A 21297-nucleotide genomic window follows, 5' to 3' on the forward strand; every position below is an offset into this window, starting at 1 on the left:
TGTTTCTCTGCTCTTTCTGAGAGAAACATTCACCTAGTCTTCTTAACCGATTTATTAACTTTTGTAACCATAGTCATTATGATGACATGATCACTAATAATAATAATAATAATAATAATAATAATAATAGCCATAAAGGATGACAACAGATGCATTGGGCTCCTCCTCTGATATATTACCTTCAGAATTGTCCGGACAACTGTCCAGTTCCATGAGAAACCATCCTTGTTTGAGAGAACAGCAGATTCTCTAAGTATGTCATCAAAATCCTTCAGTGTGGGCTGTAAGCAAAAAACAAAATTTTAATATAGGAGATTGTATAGAGGAATGTTACATGCTAGTGTGGAATTTAGTTCATGAAACATAACAATGCAGTATATAAAAAAAAAAATGGACTGTGTCTTATCCATCAAAAGCATTCAAGCTAAAAAAAAATCTGTGAATCACAAATACAACATACATCCTAAAATAAAGCACACAAAATCTTTCAAGAGCTAAAAAGACATTGAAAATGTGTCTTCAGTAGATTAAAACAATGACAATAACACATATCTTATGGATGCCATTTATGTAGCAGATGCAGCTTTGGTAAGCCTATTAGATCAGTAATATATTGAGGCTTGCAGACCCTCCATACATGGTTCCTGAAAAATTGTTCCTAAATATTAGTGACGAGCACTCTATGTGGCTAGCTGGATTTGTCCTATGAACCACAGAGATGGCCAACTGGCAAAAACTCGCTAATAATGAAGGCGGTTCATTTTTAAGTCAACAGTGAAAGAATTCCACCTGACATAAAAAGTCTTGGGGAGTTAATTGTGACATTAACAGCTATCAATATAAATAAATTCTTACCAATCAGACCAACTGAATGGAGGGTTTATGGTTCCAATCATGAAACTACATGTGCAAGTATTTACAACAATTGCACCCAAAAGATGGACAGTATGAAAGGGTACCGATGGTTATGTGTGTTAGTTATCAAGAAACACAGAAAACATTTTCAATGCACTAGAGCGTATGTTGAACTGAACATAACATTTTTTGGCAGTACATGCTCTCCACAGATTATTTATAATTTTAACTTAACAGTAACACCAGAAGCACCTAATGTACGGTCTGTTAGAGAAATGTCGTAAGTCCCTTATTGTTATTGAAACTATACAGTTGCAGAGACCTTTTGTAAGTCTCAAACATCTATTATGTATATACACAGACTGAAGCAACAATGACCCGAGTCTCCCGCTCACTAGACAGATGACGCTAACCACTACGTCACTCTGGCACAGTGGCTTTGCACAACTGCACCTACTACCCTAGCATGCCTCCCTCCTCAATACAAATTTCATTCACCATCATACAGTTTCATTTCATTAAAGCACCAATCCTGGGTTTCAGGCAGGATCCCCTGTTTCATTCCACGCTGAGGTGCTATTCCAATACTGTTGGAGAACCTTCACAATGCTGTTCGAGTTTACAGGAAATACCAAGTGGGCTGAGACATGAATGGGAATTTGGATTGGGTCGGAAGACATGCTGGGGTAGTCCTTGCAGTTGTGCAAAGCCAGTTTGTGAGGGTGGTGTAATGGTTAGCACATCAGCTTAGTAAGCAGGAGAGCTGGGTTCGAATCCTAGCATTGGTACAAACCTTGATTCGCCACTGTGTATATACATCACTGTAAATGAATTATCTAACTACAAAGCTACAAAAATCAGCACCATGATATCTGTTGTATGCTAATGTTTATAAAACATAAATGGTCTGGCTGTTATGTGTAATATTAAAGACCACATCCAAGAACACGGATTGTAAACATTCTGCTGGACACTTAGCAGGAGTATGGCAAGCAGACACGGCACTTGCATGCAGCACACACTGTCTGCTCGCCATTCTTCCACCAAGCAGTTGGCAGAATGTTTACGACCAGCATTCTTGGATATGGTCTCTATCACTAGGTATGGCAACCAGAGCATTTATGTCTTGAGCACAACTCGGCAACTAGAAACTAGTCACAACATAATGAACATATAACAACACAGCTGAGGTAGTTTTTCATTAATCATTAAAATCACAGAATAACATCTGGTTGTAACAAATTACATATGCTTTCAGGGGTTCTGTGCAATCCAAAAATGCCCACACAAACCAAAGGCAAAATTTATAAAGCAGCAGCAAGACCACTGTTATTTTATGACAGTGAAGTCTGGGCACCAAAACAGACTTACAAACTGAAGCTCCATACAACAGAAATGTGCATTTTACAATGGGTGTGAGGAGTAACACTGAATTCATAAGAGGTAGTTTTCAAGTAGTACCCATAAAAAGAAAACTCTCAGAAGCCATACTGAGGTAGTAAAGTCACGTAACATTAAGACTTGAATATCATGTCAGGAAAAAGTGCCTCTCCATGGCTACAAAGAGGAGAGGGAGATGAAGACCTCAAACCACTAGGTTGATGACTATCCAAAGTGATATGAAGAAGCTGACAGATGGTGCCACATAATTAGGAAAGCTGACCCTGATTGACAAGAAAAGACTAGAACAAAGAAAGAAATAAACCCCCAGTACAACCTAAACTTTAGAAAAACTGTAACACATTACCATCCCTCCACTTCTCTAACTATCATCACTGAAAAGGATCAATATGCAATAATTGTAGAACATGGACTAGTTTACTTCTGTATTGGACAATAAGTTCAAAGACATGTAGAGATGACACGTCAAATCATCAAACTATGCACTGTGCAGTGCACAACTGGAAGGGGAACAGGGCAGGGGAGAGAATAACCTATTCAGCTTCTAACACGTCTAATCTGTCAACAATAACTTGAGAAAAGTATTCAAAGGCTGTATTGGCCAAGAAGGTATTTATGTGTAGGCCATATCTAGTACATACACGTACGACACACACTGCTGCCACATTGTGGCTCCCAGAAATAGTTCACAATTTTTCTTGGCAAAGGCAATGGATAGTGTGTGGTATATAGTTTGATCACACCCTTAGCCCAACAATTATCAGCTACTGAGATCAGATACATTAAATTTTCTCCAAGAAATATTACCCAACTTCATCATGCGGCCCCTGGTGTCAACAAGTAATGTTTCATTAGTACTAAATACACCATGTCAACCTGCACTTGTCAGATTCAACACCACCACCACTAATGTTGTTGTTGTTGTTGTTTTTGTTGGTGTTGTCTCCAGTAAGAAGACTTGTTTGATGCAACTCCCCACACCAGTCTATCCTGGGCAAGCTTCTATATCTTTGCACAACTACTACAAACTACAGTCATTTCCCTCTCCAATTTATACCCCCCCCCCCCCCCCCCACACACACACACACAAACACAAAGATTGTATTTTCCCTCAGTTATCTAATTGGCAATTATGTGACACCTCAGAAAGTATCCTATCAACCAATTTCTTCTTTTAGCCAAGTGGTGCCATAGATTTTTTTTTTCACCAATTTGATCCCCTATCTTTTCATTAGTTATCCAATCTACTAACTAAATATTCAGAACTCTTCTGCACAACAAGATTTAAAAAGTCTCTATTCTCTTCCTGTCCGAAGTGTATATCATCCATTTTTCACTTCTATACAACACTACATGTCAGACAAATACCTTCAGAAAGAGAGACTTTCCACCACTTAAACTTATAATCAAAATCAATAAGTTTCCTTTTTTTCTAAATATTGTCAATTTACATTTTATTTTCTCTCTATTTTGGTCATCATTATTTATTTGCTGCCCAAATAGCTACTACTTTTAGTGTATCATATAATCATATTCCCTCAGCATTGCCTGATTTGATATGATTACATTCCACTGTCCTTGTTTTATTTTTGTTGACATTCATCTTGTAACCTCTTTTCAAGGCACCATCCATTTCATTCAATAGATCTTCCATGTCGTTTACCGTCTCTGACAAATTAACGTAATTACATTTCCAGACTTCTCCTTTGTTTCTTTCACTGCTTGCTAAATGTACAGACTGCATAACATTGGGGATAGGCTAAAACCCTGTCTCACTCCCTTCTCAACTACACTGAGGTAACAAAAGTCATGGAATAATGATATACACACATACAGATGGCAGTATTATCGCGTACACAAGGTATAAAAGGGTGGTGCACTGGCGGAGCTGTCACCTGTACTCAGGTGATTCATGTGAAAAGGTTTTCAAGTCTATTATGACAACACGACGGGAATTAACAGACTTTAATGTGGAATAGTAGTTGGAGTTAGATGAATGGGAAATTCAATTTCGGGAATCGTTAGGGAATCCAATATTCCAAGACCCACAGTGTCGAAAGTGTGCCAAGAATACCAAATTTCGGACATTACTCTCACCACAGACAAAGCATTGGCCGGCGGCCTTCACTGACGACAGAGCATCAGCATTTGTGTAGAGTTGTCAGTGCTAACAGACATGCAACACTATGTCAAAATATTAACAATATAAGGAAAAACTAGATTGCAACTCATTGTAAGGATGACATATTGAGAGGTAGACAGGCACAACAAAAAGACACTCACACATAGCTTTCAGCCAAAGCCTTCTTCAGTAAAGGAAACATAAAAACTTTCATTCACTCAAGCAAGCATGCTAACAATAGACCCATCTTCATGCAGACCAAACTAACTACTGTTGTACTGTCTTTGAGCAGCTCCTAGTTTCATCATTTGGGTCAGCATACACAGAAACATAGATTCTGCACAGTGTCTTTTGCTATAGATGCAATGCAATGCATCTTTGGAAGACTATTCCATTTTACAAATGGTTCAAATGGCTCTAAGCACTATGGGACTTAACATCTGAGGTCATCAGTCCCCAATACTTAGAAATACTTAAACCTAACTAACCTAAGGACATCATACACATCCATGCCTTAGGCAGGATTTGAACCTGCGACTGTAGCAGCAGCACAGTTCTGGACTGAAGCACCTAGAACCGCTCAGCCACAGCGGCCAGCGATGATTCCATTTTACAGCCCATGGTTTTACTCTGATGTTTTGTGGTAGGATGTTCAAAATTGACAGTGACTGCAGGATACTTTTTCACAACTTGAACCTGTTGTTAGCTGAGAAACTTTAAACTTATATGGTCTATATGTTTCAACACTCTTACCTTTAGCATCTGGACAGATAGACAATACACTCCCATGGGTATAAATAATAATGTCGTGTGGCTAGGGCCTCCCATCAGGTAGACCGTTCGCCTGGTGCAGGTCTTTCGAGTTGACGCCACTTCGGCGACCTGCGCGTCGATGGGGATGAAATGATGATGATTACGACAACACAACACCCAGTCCCTTAGTGGAGAAAATCTCCGAACCAGCCGGGAATCGAACCCGGGCCTGTAGGACTGACATTCTGTCACGCTGACCACTCAGCTACCGGGGGCGGACACTCCCATGGGTAATCCAAGTCAGAGATAGTTGCCATATTGGTGATGGCAAACCTGTTGCCTTGATTAATGTGGTAGATTAATGTGATCCCAACAGAGACTGAACCGACTGAGTGAGTGACAGTCGCGGGAAGGCCAGGTAAAACAAGCTGTATGTGCATCTTATTTTAAGATAAATTAGGGTCACAAGGCACCAAACACTCCTGCTATGTAATCAGCAGCCACTTCAATTTTAATGAGTCACCATGTAAAGGATGTTCAGAGTATTCCGATTCAGATACAATTACAATGGCAAATAACACCCAGACTGCAGAAATCACCACAGGCTAGTAAAATAGACAGAAAAGCTGAAAAGTAGCATATAACTTGGCAGTTAAATAGTGTAAGTTAACAACAACAAAACTGAGGAGCCATTACACTTAGAGCCTCCTCATTTCAGGATACAGATGGCAGTAGCTCACACAAGCACCTCTGCTAAATGCATGTGTAGTGTCACAAAGATTAGATTAGATTAGATTAATACTTGTTCCATAGATCATGAATACGACACTTCGTAATGATGTGGAACGTGTCAGGTTACCATGGATTAATAAAAATTACCACAAAACATCAAGTGACGGATAAGTGTTATATGAAGTGATGAATATGGCACATATTGGTTCCTGCCCCTTGCAGAATAAGAGAAGCCCAAAGAGTATATGAAGATTTCCCATATGAAAAAAGTCAGACTAGAGGAAGAAACATTTTATGGGGCACATGTATCTATGATGACAGCATATAATTTGCTATCAAATGTACAGTTCATCTTTAGAAGTCATTTAACAACTGAAATGCTATATTCTCTTTTCTCTGTGAGGTACTGGATGGATTTAACAAAAGGTTTCGAACACTAGGCATATTTTTTTTAATTTAACTAAGGTGTTTGATTGTGTTGATCGCAAAATATTGCTCCAGAAGTTGGACCGTTATGGGATACAAGGAGTAGCTCACAAGTGGTTCTCCTCTTACTTTAGCAACAGACAGCAAAAGGTCATTATTCACAGTGTTGAGAATGGCTGTGATGTGGGGTCTGAGTGGGGTACGGTCAAATGGCAGGTGTCCCAGGGATTACCGTTTGGGCCACTCCTGTTCCTTATTTATATAAATGATATGCCCTCTAGTATTACGGGTAATTCTAAAATATTTCTGTTTGCTGATGAAACTAGCTTTGGTAGTAAAGGATGTTGTGTGCAACATTGGCTCGGTTTGAAATAGTGCAGTTCATGACATAAGTTCATGGCTTGTAGAAAATAAACTAACACTAAATCACAGTAGGACTCAGTTTTTACAGTTTCTAACACACAATTCAACAAAACCCGACGTTTTAATTTCACAGAATGGGCATATGATTTCTGAAAATGAACAGTTCAAATTTCTAGGTGTTCAGACAGATGGTAAACTGTCGTGGAAAGCCCACGTTCAGGGAATTGTTCAAAGACTTAATGCTGCCATTTTTACTGTTCAAGCAATATCTTAAGTAAGTGATCGTTCGACATGAAAATTAGTCTGTTTATTTTCATTTGCTTATGTCATATGATATTCTAAAAGGATATTTTTGGCTCAGAAATGGGCAGTTCAGGCAATAAGTGGTGTAAGTTTTCGAACCTTTCGTCAACCCCTGTTCATTAGTCTGGGTATTTTGACATTGGCCTCTCAAAAAATAAATAAATAAATAAATAAATAATTCTTTACTGTCATTTCTTGTTAACAATATAAGCATATTCCCAAGAATCAGCAGCTTTCACTCAGTTAATACTCAACAGAAATCCAATCTGCATTTGGATCACACTTCCCTAACTCTTGTGCAGAGAAGTGTGCAGTATACTGCTGCATCCATTTTCAATAAGCTACCACAAGAATTCAAAATCTTTGCAACAATCCACACACTTTCAAATCAAAACTGAAGAGTTTCCTCATGCGTCCCTACTCCTATTCCATTGAGGAATTCCTTGAAAAATTAAGCTGATTCTTATTTGTATTGTTGATTGTGTTTACTTAAACTTATGGCTTGCTTTTTTTTGGGTTCATAAACATTTTATTTTATCTGTTATTACTTTTATTTTGTAATTTCATGTTCTAACACATTCCATGACCTTGGAGATTTGCTCCTACAGAACTAGACACGTAAATAAACAAACTCAGGGTTTAACTGCCATCATCTTTCATGGGTGAACAAAACAGGGACCAGTTAGCATTTGTATGCCCACACAGTGATGTACAACCCTGTATCTTCCACTATGCATTGGGAAGTAAATCAAATTTCTTCAGATACAAAGTTACTTGTATCTCCACTGTGGCCAGCTCACATCAGTCCTTTGGAGCACTTATGGAGTGTTGTCAAGAGGGTGTGCCTCTTTGACATTGCTCTGACCAACATCCACAAGTTGTGGACAGCTGTTGAGCAGCTGTGAATCAGCTTTGCCCCCTAATAGGTCATCATTGTCCCCCTATTCATCCAGTGTCTTGCAGAGTCTTGACCATGACAAGTCTCCACCATCAGGGTGAAAGGGGAGGTTTACGAGTAACCCCAGTTCTGAAAAGTGTACAACCACCTTGTTCATACCAGCTATTTATTTGAGGTTGCATTCTCTATGAGTTGCCCTAGCTCCCAAATAATAGTGTTTTGGAGCCAATATTATTGCATGCATTAAGACAATGTCAACACATGATAGTCATACACAGAGTAAACCCAAACTATTGATATTTATAAGTAGCGATGTCAAGAGCTCATCCTCAAGATGTCCAGTTAACTCCAACAGCAGGTGCTCCAAGAAAGGCATTGTGCTCCACAAAGAGGTACACTTAAAACTAAGAGTGTATCCTCCAACAAGAGTCAAGCAACATATTACTTCCTCCTTTATATAACTTACGAAATAAACATGGCAATTCAGTCAGAGAAATTCCAGTTGCTACAGAGGTTCACTGGCAATCACTCTTCTTGCACATCATTCTCAAATGGAATAGGAGGATGTGTAGTGTTGCGACAGGGAAACAATAGTAAAAGACAACATATTGCCCATGACATACCACATGGTGGCTTATGCAGTATTAATGTAGGTGTAATAGCTTTTCAGTTTGGTACCATTCAAACATCTCTCTATCCTTCAGCTTCATATTTCTTTGTTTATTTCAGAGATGGAAGTGATATTTTTTGAGGATTTTACTTCATATGGTTCTTAAAATAATAAAAGTTTGTTACCTTTTTCAGCTTCCTCCAATCCATATTCTTGTGTTGTGAAAACATGCACACTTGCATTTATGAAGCTGACACACTTCAGATTTTTGCCTAGTCATTGATCAATTTTACACACACACACACACACACACACACACACACACACACACACACACACAGAGAGAGAGAGAGAGAGAGAGAGAGAGAGAGAGAGAGAGAGAGAGAGAGAGAGAAATTTATCTGAAAAAGTACCTGCAGAGAACGTAAATGAGATTTCCTTCCTGGCTGCAGTAGCTGATCCAAGAAGAGGGAGGCAGGAGCAGGTCGCCTGCTCAGTAATGAGTGCAAACGATGAAGTGCTGCAACAGCAGCCAAGGCCCGCTGCTGACACACCTTATCTGCAGTATTAGCAGCATGAGACAGGAGATTGGGCAAGGCTGGAGTCAAGTCACAGCATTCTGGAGGCAGCAACAGATGTACTTTGTGCAACAGTACACCTGAAAATGTAGGGAAAAAAGGCTAAATAAATCATTTCTACGCTATACCCATCTAAAAAACCACCACCTCACTTTAATTACAATCATTGTTAAACATGTGCACAAAACTATCAAACTGTAACAATAACAGCTAAATTATAGAAGACAACAGGTGTGTAGCATAAATTATTTACGGAGTCTTTGAGTCTTTGTTGTTACATAATATGAGTCTTTGCAGCAGTGAAAACAGGGATTAAATCTAACCACAATTTGCTAATGAAACACACTGAACCAGTTTTGTACATGAGAGTAACTTTGTTTTCATGGTTTTGTTGGTTCATCCTGATTTAGTTTTGACACACACACACACACACACACACACACACACACACACACACACACACACACACTTTTCATATATGTGGGAAGTATTTACTATCAATACAGAGCCATAAGTATTATAATAAGATCTGCTAGACTTTAAAAATATCTGTATTTTCTAGGTCACAACAAGTGTTCCACATTTATCAATATATCTTCAGTAGGACTGGAGTCCTCCAAAGCAGGCCTTCTTACCATCCAGTGGAAGAGCTCTAGTATAAACTTCTGGATTAAATCATATTATGTGGCAGTTTATGTGAATATATCTCTGTTGCACCACTATTATTAAACAACTATATGAAGTAGAACTTTAAAAATTTTAGTGTGAATAAAACCCAGAAAAAGCAAATAAGGTTTTAAAAGATAAAGAACCTTAGTCATTGAGATGTGGAAAAAATTTATTGATGAGATATTTAAATGAAAATAATGCAATTTGACAACATTTCCCCATAACTTTGAATTCAGCTCTTTTACATAAATGGGCAGATTTGACAGCAACTCTTCAAATAGTATTGACTTCACGAACAGGAATTAATATTAATGAAAAACATCAGTTTGATGTGCAAAAGTCCACTTCTGCATAAGCTCCAAGATCTATATGGAAAAATCTCAAAGGATATTCAACAGCAGCTTAATTTATGAACTATTTTTTTCATGAAAAAATACTTAATAAAATGACTGCTGGTTAACAAGAGACATTATACAGGGTGTATACGGGGACAAGGAAAAAAAAATTCCCAGATATCCCGTTTAAAATTATGCTTTTTCCCCGGGTGAAAATACACTTTTTCTGTGCTAAGTGACCGTTTTATACCCTCGCGTAGAACTTCCCGGAAAAAAAGTAAAGGTGGGAGAGAGAAGTTTTGGAAAGACCTTTGATTTGCAGGAACATATACGCTGCATATTTTCGTATTACAAAAGTATGAATTTGAATTCCACCAAACACAGCGCGTTAGTTTTCGGAGCGTTGAAACCGAGTTTGCAATTTCCTTTTGTAGGCCACTCATATCTCACGCCACGTGACCTCACCAGCCGATGACAGCAGATATTCAGAGCATAGGACACGTATTATAGTCAGTCAATAGCAAGATCACTGGTTACGTAGCGTGAACACACAAAGAGGAAAAGTTAACGGTTTACATTAATATACGTAGTACAGCTACAAGAAAAGCTAAGCTTTCACATATAATATTGGTCTCGAATATTAAGAAGCTACAACAAAAGCTAAGCTTTCACATGCAATACTGATCTTTTTTTGCGTGTGTTATACTTTAAGATACATCACACAAATGTGCCAGTACATTTAAAATTATGACATAAATGTCTGGGCTCGAAATTCTTGGAAGTGGCTGGTCCTCAAAGTGTTCAGTTTTAAACGCTCTGTGATTCAAGAAATTCATCCCACTTTCTCACACATAACATAATTCATCTTGCGTAAAAAGAAATTTACTTTGAAAGTGACGCTTTTCAAACCACCATTCACAATACTATCCGGAGACTGTTAGAAATAGGTTCGATTTACCAGTTGCCCGGGAGCGCCAGAAAACAGGCATTATTGCACGTACACAGCTGCAGTGGTGTAGGAAACCCGCATGTTCATATGTATAAAGCACTAAGAGAGCTTACATAAACCATACTAAAATGCATAATTCAGCTTGAAGTGCACATTGGTTTTTTCCAGATTCACAATGATATTAAGGTTTTCAGTGTGGTTTTTGGGATGTAAATTTTCTTGAAGTACCAGTACTCTACGATCTCATTTTTGGTTCTTTATTATGGCATAATGCCATACATGGCAGATGATGATAACGTGCACTTGAAATTCAGCGAACAGTTGGAACTAGCCAATACTGTGGAAAGAAACACTTCGTTTCAAATAAAATGATTGCCTCAGCGGAAAGATTTAAGCCAAATTTCTTTAGCAAACTTACAAAAATAACTTCATTGTTCTGCATGGCAATTAATGCTCGACTGCTAATAACTTGGAAATAAAATAAAATCAGAAAACTGAAACTAATAATATATTTTTGCCCTCCGTAGTTATGTGAATGTAATTTAATTCACTTGATAGCTCCCGGCCACAGAAATACTTTTTGTTTTCATTTGACGTGGGCGCTGTAAACAAAACGAAATCACTTAACGCAAACAAGGGTCACATAGAGACTAACGCCTTCCCCACTACAACTCAGACAATTCTGCGCATGCGCGAATCTGGCAGCTAGGACGCATGATAAAAATTTTTCTCGTTGGCATCTGGCTGCTTGCTGCTACTAACGAACCTAATGTGAACAGTTGTGACGTCATGCAGCAAGCAGTTTATTGTTACGAAGAATTACATAGTCTTCACCCTACGGCCTTTGACATATTTTTGCTATTTGCAGACGCTTGTGCGTGCTCGGTGTTTTGTTGTTGAAAATGGCGAATTTCCTTTGCCACTAAAGTTTCCCCCCCCCCCCCCCTCTCGTTTATATTTTATTCTGCTGTATCATTCTCCAGAATCAATTCTTACCAGTCAAAATTACAAAAATTTAACTGAAAGCTAAAACAATGAAAAATTCCCGGGTTTTTCCCGGTTTTCTCCCGGATGAAAAAATTCCCGGGTTTTTCCCGGATTTCCCGGTTGTCCTGGGTCGTATACACCCTGTATAAGTATTGCTGATGTAAAAGCTTCCTACAGAAAATTAAATTTGTGTAGCCCTTACACTACACAAGTTGTTTCAAAAAGTTTGGATCTTTTATATGCATTCACATACAACCTTTCACAAATATTCAATGTGCCCTCCATTGGATGTACAACAAACATCCAGAAGGTTGTAAAACACAACTAATACATTTGAGAGCATATGGGTTACTGCATTCACTGCTGATTTTACACTTTGTCCCAGCTCGCTCAATGTTGTTAGAAGGGAAGAAACACAGACAGAGTCTTTCTCATCCCCCCCCCCCCCCCCTCCCTCCTAAAAAAAATTCATATACCATGAGATCAGGTGATCTCTGAAGCCAATGGTACAATGCAATACCTGTACACCACTTACAGCTCATCTATCACTGAGGCAGCTCATTGTTAATATATACTCTTATATGCAGATGGCAGTACAGTGGTGATCCAACTTGTTGAAAATCAAATTTACACATATTATTGCAAATTGTGGAAAATGTCAGATCTCAATTATATTCAGCTACATTATTCTTCTAACTGTATTTCTGCAAAAAAGAACAGGTCACGAATTTTTTCTCAGGAAACAGCATAACACACATGAAGCTTCGAAAGTCTCTCTCATGCACAAGTATGGTGTGTGGTTGATGAGTTCTCAGCATTATGATGTGGCCATTCACTTTTCCTCTTAAATGGATGTAGGCTGATCACTGAACATTAAGTGTGAAAGGAAACTTCTCTTCCACCTTCATCCTCAGAATGAATTCACAAAACTACACATTATTGTCTGTCTTCATTTTCATGGGCTTGTAGCAAATGAATCCTCTATGGTTTGAATCATTATCACCACATAACACCCCGTAGACACACATGAGGAATGGCTAACTCTGGGCTGGTATGATGTGTAGACTTTTATTGATGACATGGAAAACTGTTGAGTGTTCTCTCTGTCTTTAATGAGCACATGGTGGGCAACTTGTGGCTATCTCCTTTTATAAACAATCAGTGCCTTGAATTGGCTGGTGTCATTGTCAAATGCTTTGAGCTGTAGTAGGTAGTAGTGTTGTACTCTCAATGAAATCGTGTTGCAAGTATGTGACTGAATTGTTCCTGTTGAAGATGTGAACATCAAGAAAGTGCAAAGAAGGGCAGTTTGTTTTGTATTACTGCAAAATGGGGAAGAGTGTCACAAATACGATACATGAATTGGGGTGGCAACCATTAAACCAAAGGCGTTTTTTAATGTGGCGAGATCTTTTCATGAAATTTCTATCTCCAACTTTCTCCTCCAAATAAAACATTATATGGTTCATGACCACCTATAAAGGGAGAAATGTTCATCATAATAAAATAAGAGAAATCAGAGTTCGCACAGAGATATTCAAGTGTTCATTTTTCCCAAGTGCTGTTCAAGAGTGGAATGGTAGAGAAATAGTGCGAAAGTGGTTTGACAAAAACACTGCCATGTTCTTAAGTGTGAATTGCAAAGTACACATGTGGACATAGACGCAGAACACAAAAGGCCTTTTGTTGCTGCATTATTGCCATCTCGACTCCGCACGCATTACGTAATGAATGAGTAAGAGCGCTAGCTACACCAGGGAGACCTTTGCTGGCAAATACCCGAACAGGCAACTTACAACTAGTGCCAAGGTAAACTTTTAATGTATATGTACAAGTTAAAATTTAGTTCACATTTCTATTTTCATTTGCATAGAAGAGAGGGTCTTGTGAAATTGGATGAATCTTATTGCAATACATTGTAGCAATACAAAACATTTACTTATTTATTTATTTATTTATTTGTCTTTTATAAATTCCATCATGAAAGAGAATGTGGAGAAGGGATGAGATGGAGTCAAGGTACAAATTAAAAGATAAAAGCAGCTGTAGGAAACTAATTCTGTACACTAACAACAAACTGTAATTAAACAGCTATACGTTATTTGTGCATATTTAAGCTAATTTTACATGGTAAAAACAACTGATGCTCCCTCCGTTTTATTAAGTAACTGGTGTTATCTGTCACTGCTGATTTAATATTCACATGACCAAATTCAGAGTTGCAAAAATTAACAGAGTTTCAATATATGAAGCCTACTTACAATGCCACGTTTGTTTCTCATGCAGCTAATAGGAACTTTCAGTCCTTCAACCTACAGGGATTTCCCGCTCCTTTCTATTGATCAATAAGTAATCTTAACTTTTAACTTCTGTCATCCAGTCCATCACGTGCCACAGATAAATAATTAAGACCTCAACAAGTGGGATAATGGATTAACGCCCTGTTGTCACCAAGGTGCCATGTTCTTTATAAAATAAAACCATCAGTACAGCCAGCCTGCTCAATGTCTGGTCACTGTGAAGAACAGTAACTAAAACATAGATTTTTGTCATTTCTCTACTACACAGGAAAACTTTTTTCAAGCTTAGAGTACAAAGCACCCCCCCCCCCCGCTCTCTCTCTCTCTCTCTCTCTCTCTCTCTCTCTCTCTCTCTCTCTAGCCAGCCTATGCCTCTATATGCACAACACCGGTGTTGCATTTCGGCAAGTGGACTAGGTAGGAAGTGGACTAGGTAGGGTTGTATGTTGTTTTGAGTGAAGGGGCAGACTATCTAGGGGTGGAAGTTGTGTCGAGTGAGGTGGGTAGAGGGAGAGAGAGGTAGAAGACACTGTTTTGTCTGCTAACAATGCGGGAGGGAGGGGTGGCAGGTGCACAAGCTAGGCATGAGATGTACGATTGTTGGACCTGGTTGGAAGCGGCGGGCACTGAAAGTGATGTGGGGACATGAATTGGGAGGGGGTGGCAGGATGGAGGAAGGAGATACTGTTGGGTGGAGATGTGGGGACAGGGGGTTAATGGAGTTGAGGTCAGAAGGGTTATGGGAGTGAAGGATGTGTTGCAAGGATAACTACCATCTGTAAGGTTCAGTAAAGTTGGTGGTTGAGGGAAGGACCCAAATGGCCCAGGGTTGTGAAGCAGCCACTGAAATTGTGCATTTTATGCTCAGTTGCAGGTCGTGCCACCAGGTGGTCAACTTTGTTACTGGCAAGAGTTGGGCAGTAGCCATTCATCTTGATGGACAGCTGGTTAGTAGTCATACCAATATAAAAAGCTGTGCAGTGTTTGCAGCAGAGTTGGCATATAACATGGCTGCTTTCACAGGTGGCTCGGCCTGTGATCAGGTAGAATAAGCCTGTGACAGGACTGAAATAGGAATTTCTGGGTAGGTGGGCTGGACAGGTCTTGCACCTTGGTCTTCCACAGGGATCATATTCCTCTGGCAAGGGGATGTGAGTGGGAGTGGCATAGGGATGGATAGAATGTTGTGTAAACTGGGTGGGTGATGGAATACCACTTCAGGAGGGGTGGGATGTCCCTAATTTCAGGGCATGATGAGAAATGATCGAAACCCTTTCTTATATGATTCAGTTGTTCCAGGCCAAAGTGATATTGGGTGACAAAGGGGGCACTCCTTTGTAGACGATTCTTGGGAAGGGGGGATTAGGGGTATATGAGGATACGGCACGAGAAATCTGTTTATCTTTGTGCACTAGAATTTGGGGGAGGGGGGGCAGGTAGAGCTTGTCTGTGAAAGCCTTCGGAATACTGAGCAACAAGGGAGTCCTCATCACTGCAGATATGACATCCAAGTGGCCAGGCTGTATGGGAGGGGCTTTTTTGTGTAGAAGGGATGACAGCTGCCAAAATGCAGGTACTGTTGGCGGTTAGTGCGTCTAATGTGGATAGCTGTGTGAATGGAGCCATCACAGAGGTGAAAGTGAACGTCCAGGAAATCTAGTAAATTTTCTTTCTTTTCTGTGTGCGTTGTTAACGACTCAGCACTTCTACCCTTGGTAAGTTGTCTCCTTTATTCCTAAAGTATTTACATTCTACCAGAACTTACCTGCAAAATCACACAGAAAAACTTACATTTTTGTTCTGTGAAACTGAATCTCAGGCAACTGTCATTTGTATTTTTAACAGGTTTTATGGGAAACTTAGTTATTTGCTTGTTTAGAATCTTACAAGTGTTAAAGTACTGTACAATTACATTCATTTCCACTAATTGTTAAGATTTCTTTTAGTTTCATCAGGGCAGACATCACGACATCTCCAGCTCGATCTGCTTTATTTCTTACGGCTGACAGTGCACTGTTTCATGGATCATAATGATAGATTACTACAGCATTCTGAATGACATATTCATTTCCAAAGCCATGAAACAAAACATTGACACAATGCCATAATGGTTCAAATTTGTAAAATAGGTCCTTAATGGAATATGAGAACATCATGGGCAAGAACAAGGATTGAACTTTGTCAATTCTCAGGTAACTGTTCAGCTCAGAATCGGAATCACACACACAGCAGATTTCTATTGTACCTAATGGATTCTGGGAGATTCAACAAAATTCAAAGTTATTTTCCACAAGGGGACACAGATTTTTAACTCTCGCCCTAGGGGTTTCAATAATATAAAGAAGAAACTGTGAAACAGGACAGACTATTACTGTGCATGACATCACAGAGGTGATTCTTAAAAGTTTGATACCAGATAGATTTCTTGTTAAGCCATGTCCACACCAGCCACACACAAACGAACGGAGCAGAGTGTTCGTAGGTGCACAGCATGGTTCCAGTGTGCATGCATGCTCATCAGTAAAGACAGAAAAGGAAACTCCAAAAATTTCAAGTGTTGCTTTCACAGTTGTTTATCAGAAGCTGAAGGGGAAAAATGTAGAACATGGCATCAGTGGGGGCCACCACTGCTGAAAAGTCGAAAGATATACAGCGGAAATAGCTTACTTACAGGACATACCAACTGGAATGAGCAGCTTACTATGCACCAAATACAGACTAAGAGTAAACCAAGAAGATGGAAGTAATGAGGAATAGCAGAACGAGATTAATGAGAAAATTACCATCAAAATTGGGAACCACAAAGTAGGCAAAGTAGCGGAATACTAGTACCTTGGAGGCAAAATAACACACACTGAATGAAGCAAGAAGGACATAAATAACAAACTAGCACAGGCAAAGAAGGCATTCCTGTCCAAAAGGTGCCTACTAGTAACAAACATCAACTTTCATTTGAGGAAGATGTGGATGCACATCTGGAGCACAGCTCTGTATGGAAATAAATAATGGCTGTGGACAAACTGGAAAAGAAGAGAATAGAAGTCTCTGAGATGTTTCGCTTCAGAAGGATATTGAAAATTAAGTGATCTCATTAGGTAACACATCTTCTTCATACGAAATAAGGAGGTTGTCTGCAGAATTGGCAAAAGAGGAAACATGTGGAAAACATTGACAAGAAGAAAGGACAGGATGATAGGACTCATGTTAAGATATCAGAAATAACTTGTATGGTACTAGAGGAAGCTGTACAGTGTGAAAACTGTAGGGGAAGACAGAGATTTGGAAGACATCCAACAAATAACTAAGGATGTTGGGTGCAAGTACTAGTCTGAGGTGAAATGGCTGGCACAGGAGAGGAATTCCTGGTGGATGTATCAAACCAATTAGAAGTCAGATGACCCCAAAAAGTTGATGGAAAGTTTGAATATTTTTATAACATGTCATTGGAACACTTCTAACACTTGGTCAGTTTGACTCAACCAGTAATAAAGAAGCAAGAGACAGACTTCAGAAATGCAATGTTGTTTTAAAAAGAGAAGAGCAATAACACTGCATTTTTTTGATTTGTTGAAAGTTTGACATCTCTCTTCAAAGTGTTCAAGCAAAGACTCTCAATGACTGTACCTGAAGTGCACAAGGCTCTTAATGATGCACTAAAAAATATATGTTCTTTATTTCAAATTTTCATTACCAGTTTAACTTAGGAGATAAAATTGTTACCAAATTTCTGCAAAGAGCCACACTACTGATATGAAAGCACATGATGTTCTCCTCAAAAGGGCGACTGCGCTATCTGACATGGAGAATATAGAGGTGCAGGGGTCAAAGATGATTGGCAGGACAATGATTCAGAGTTGTGCTCAAGTGTGTGATGAGCATCTTGTTGTTTATTTTATATGTGGCAATCATGATACATCGACAGAAAAGAAACCCTAGCATCAAAAAATAATTAATGTAGAGTAATGAAATTTTGGGAATACTTTTGTCTAGGTAAAATATTTAACATTGCAAAGATCACAGGTTAATGTAACTGTGAGAAAAGCAATTGCAAATGTGCAATGCTAGTACATTAATAACTGGTGTAACTGCCAGAATGTTGAATGCAAGCAGGTGTCAGATGTCAGTTTGTGGGATGGAGTCCCATGCCCGTTGCACCTGGTTGATCAATACTGAGACAGTTAATGCTGGTTGCGGATGACGTTGCAGCTGTTGTCTGATGCTTTCCCATACATACTTGATTGGAGACAGATCTGGTGATCAAGCAGGCCAAGCCAACATGGTGCACTTTGTAGAGCAAGTTAGGTTACAAAGTGGTATGTGATTGAGTGTTATCCAGTAGGAAAGCACCACCTGGAATGCTATTCAGAAACAGAAGAACAACAAGTCGAATAACCACTGTCACACAAATTTGCAGTCAGAGTGTGTGGGATAACAATGAAAATGCTCCTGCTGTCATATGAAATCGCACCCCAGAGCATAACTCGAGGTGCAGGTTTAGTATATATATGCTGCAGACATCACCTGGCCACCTCCTAACCAACAGATGGCCATCACTGGTACTGAGGCAGAACTGGCTTTCAAGAGAAAACACGTCAGACCTCCACTCCACCCTCCAATGAGCTCTCGTCTCACACCACTGAAGTCGCTAAAGGCGGTGGTTTGGGACCAGTGGAATGCACACTACAAGGCATCTGGCTCGAAGCTTTCCTTGAAGTAACGGATTTCTAACAGTTTGTTCTGTCACTGAGGTGCCAACTTCTGCTCAATTGCTGCTGCAGACCACAGTACGATGCACCACAGCCACATGCTAAACATGACAATCGTCCCTCTCTGTAGAGCCATGTGGCTATCTGGAGCCCGTCTTCTTGCTGCCATACCTTCCTGTGACCACCACATCCAGCAATTACGTACAGTGGCTATGTTCCTGCCAAGTCTTCCTGCAATATCACAGAAGGAACATCCAGCTTCACACAGACCTATTACATGACCTCATTCAAACTAAGTGAAGTTTTGATAATGGTGTCATTGTTGCTTTATAGTCATTTTTGACTAACATCAACTCACTACATCCAATCTCAAAGGTAACTAATGCTCACAAATATTGCAATGCATATTTAAAGCAAACCTGATTTGCATCCTCATAGGGGTGCTACCAGCACCACTGTTATGCGACTGATGTGAAATCTGAAGAGACGTCATTTTTCATATACAGAAACATGCCTACCAACTTTCGTTTATCTCTCACAACTCCTTGGTGCTAGGATCCCCCCCCCCCCCCCCCCCAGTGCATTTTGGATTAAACAATCCTAGTTGACCTTAGTATAGATTTATTAAGTTTTCTGATAATTTCACTCAAAACTCAGTATGGGATAGAATATAAATTAATTTCTGCATGTCCTGCACATACACTATCATCTCGTGATGACAAGAAACCCTGTCCAAATAAAGCAAGCAAGAACGAAACTTTTTCTTTGATGTACTGAAACTATGTGAAAGTTGTTCGTTGTTGCTCAACAGTGTGCAGAGTGGTGTGATTTGCCGTCCACATAGGATGTGATGCACTGCCACTAGACTCCTTTTTTCTTGGTTTTTCAGGGCACTGCATGGCACGTCCGATATCGACGTGGCTTAGGAGAGGTTGCTACTACTGAAATACTACACTTTAAGTTATGATGACAGGTGTACTACAGGAAGACCAAAATTTCTGAAGAAACCCACAAAATATTGTGAGTATAGGTGACATTTTCTATCAGCAATTTTTCACATTTTGTTTCTGATAACACAAGAAAGGATGGTATTACAGCTTCTACAACAATTAATGGACCTCCAATGTGGCCCACTGACTATGTCAGAGAAACTAGCTTAGCCATCAGAAAAGATTTGAATTAATTCCAGTACAAACTAAGACTTCCAAAAACTCCAACTTTATCTGCCTGACAAACATCTACCATTATATGAAGAAATTCTGAAGTGGCCTGTAAAGGACAGCAGCCAGCATGACAATTGAACACACTCCAAACACTGATTAATGAAGAACTGTACATGTTATCAGGATGGTCGAATGCGGGTTTGAACCATTGTCCTCCCAGATGTGAGTCCAGTGTCCTAATAATGTGCCACCTCGAATGTGAATAAAATGGAGTGAGCAATTGCAGTATCTGTTACATGATCAGTTTCCAGATTTTAATGATTAATTACATTACCAAAATATAACATTATCAATTAAGTCTCTTGTCTGAACATCACAACATAAGAATGCCATTAAAAAATCCCATATATAGTTATTGCAGAATGCCATTAAAAAAGCCCATATAGTTACTGCAGTATTTAAACATTTTTTTCCGGTTGCCCACATGTGTGTTTGTTGATGTCAGTCTCTCTAAAAATTGATTTGAGGATAAAATACAAGCCTGGAAAAACAAGTGTGTACAAATAAAGGTAACAACACTGCCAAGCACTTGGGTAAACTTCTCTCAAGTGCATGTCTTGTAAAGAAAAGAGGCTAATAAAGAAAGATTAGTCAAGTAGAACACTCTGCTACGATATACAACTAAACATGGAGAAAACATACATGCAAAGATCAAATGTAAGAATACCATGAGTAACGACAAGCCTAAACTGGTTTCAACCAAAATTCATCTGAGATAGGTGAATCTAAAATTGGATGTCAATTTTATGGATAATGGTCTGGAATCTGTATATAACAGAAGTAAAGAAATATATAAAAAGTAAAGAATGAACTTTTCAAGCATACAGACAGTCTTAATTTCCGTCTCTCTTATTGCCAGAAAATTTTATTTACTTACCTAGGAGCATAGTAGCACGAACAGATATATAAAGATCTGAAGTAACAATAACTTCAACAATAGCCTCCAGAAGGCCTGTTTCTACAAATATGTACATCAGCAGAGCCATGTGTACTTCAGAAAGGTTTGGCCTGAAATGAACAAAGAGGAATAAATTAGACCTTTTAATGATTTACATACAAATACAGGTCAAAATATATTCACCTTTTA

The 21297-nt window shown here is 39.1% G+C and overlaps 1 protein-coding gene across 1 annotated transcript in view; it reads right to left on the bottom strand.

The window, feature by feature from the left end:
• LOC126248137 (rapamycin-insensitive companion of mTOR) overlaps positions 1-21297 on the bottom strand; it is a 275241-nt gene that overhangs the window by 152305 nt on the left and 101639 nt on the right. The window contains exons 9-11 of the mRNA XM_049948829.1: positions 21088-21218; positions 8877-9121; positions 180-281 (exon numbers count right to left, since the gene is read on the bottom strand). Of these exons, the coding sequence (XP_049804786.1) occupies positions 180-281; positions 8877-9121; positions 21088-21218 (478 nt within the window). The remainder of the gene's footprint in view (positions 1-179; positions 282-8876; positions 9122-21087; positions 21219-21297) is intronic.

This window comes from Schistocerca nitens, chromosome 3 (genome assembly GCF_023898315.1).
Source record: "Schistocerca nitens isolate TAMUIC-IGC-003100 chromosome 3, iqSchNite1.1, whole genome shotgun sequence".
Lineage (NCBI taxonomy): Eukaryota > Metazoa > Arthropoda > Insecta > Orthoptera > Acrididae > Schistocerca > Schistocerca nitens.